The 1,305-nt window shown below is 57.4% G+C and overlaps 1 protein-coding gene across 1 annotated transcript; it reads right to left on the bottom strand.

Annotated features, from left to right (window-relative positions):
- On the bottom strand, positions 1-1,239 carry LOC111532246 (somatotropin-like; the record flags this gene model as incomplete). Its single annotated transcript, XM_026453693.1, has 4 exons — positions 1-219; positions 473-637; positions 730-849; positions 1,075-1,239. Coding segments are annotated over 4 exons (648 nt in total), but the record flags the coding sequence as incomplete, so codon positions are not given.
- Between the last annotated feature and the right edge of the window lie 66 nt (positions 1,240-1,305).

The following is a 1,305-nucleotide window of genomic DNA, read 5'->3' as shown; positions in this document are numbered from 1 at the left end:
CACAGGATGCCATGTGGGCACCTAGAAGCCACAGCTGCCCTCCACAGTGCGGCACTGCACCATGCGCAGGAATGTCTCGACCATGTCCATGTCCTTCCTGAAGCAGTGGAGCAGCCCATAGTTCTTGAACAGTGCGTCATCGTCGTGCGGGTTTGTGTCAAACTTGCTGTAGGTCTGCTTGAAGATCTGCCCAGTCCGGGGGCTGCCATCATCCAGCCTCTGCAAAGTGAAGGAAGAGAAGGAGAGGCTGAGCGCTTGATCATTGTTCCCTCCCTGTCTCATTCATTCATTTTCCTCCCTCCTCTTCAGGGTGTAGAGAAAGACCTGGAGGATTCACCAGGGGAAATGAAGACTAAGGTGAGTTCTCTTGGGTCAGGGCCTGACTGCTAAAAAGAGGGCAGCAGCGTTTCTCTCCCCCAGCCCTCGAAACCAGTGAGGTTCCAGGATTGGGGACCCCTGGCGCCATCCTCACCCCCACCAACGTTTCGATGCCTTCTTCTAGGTTCTTTAGGAGGTAATGGACGTCGCTGTCCGAGGTGCCATGCGCCAGGTTGTTGGCAAGCACACTCCTGAAGAACTGCACGGGCTCCAGCCAGGACTGGACGAGCAGCTGGGAGATGCGGAGCAGCTCTAGGCTCTGCAGGGGAAGGACCGGCAGTGGCTGTGCTGCCCGGGGCTCTGACCACAGTCCTCCCCCATCCCCGCCTGGGGGAGAAGGCATCCACTCACGGATTTCTGCTGCGTTTCCTCCATGTTGGAGGGTGTGGGAATAGACTCTGAGAAGCAGAAGGAGGCCTGGGGGTTCTCCATGATCGAATGCTTCTTTTCCTTTGGGATATAGGTTTCTTCCTAGGAGAAGGACGCCCCCCACCAAGAGGGACTGCTGGTCTCTATGCTGGAGACCAGCTCCCATTGTTACTTCTCTGGGAACCTCGCTCAGCGTATGCTCATCTGCTGGCGTTTTCGCTTCAGAAAACAACCCTGAGCTCCTGAGTCTCCTCCCATGACTTCCCAGTGGGGGGAAGTCACCCCTTCCTGCCACCCCTGACATGCACCCATTCCCCAAGAGCTTACAAACTCCTGGTAGGTGTCAAAGGCCAGTTGGTGCAGGCGATGGGCTTCGATCATAGCGTCGTCAAAAAGCCTGGATAAGGGTACGCTTGGGACCCTACCAGCCTCTTGAAGCCAAGGCAGGCAGAGGAGGGCAAAAGCCAGGAGCAGGGATGTCCGGGAGCCTGGGGAGAAACCAGAGAGCAACGGAGGGAGCCAGAGAGCAAGAGGCCAGTGCTCTCCCTGCCCCAGGAG

Source organism: Piliocolobus tephrosceles, unplaced genomic scaffold (genome assembly GCF_002776525.5).
Source record: "Piliocolobus tephrosceles isolate RC106 unplaced genomic scaffold, ASM277652v3 unscaffolded_45303, whole genome shotgun sequence".
Lineage (NCBI taxonomy): Eukaryota > Metazoa > Chordata > Mammalia > Primates > Cercopithecidae > Piliocolobus > Piliocolobus tephrosceles.
This window is presented reverse-complemented; position numbering and strand designations above follow the sequence as displayed.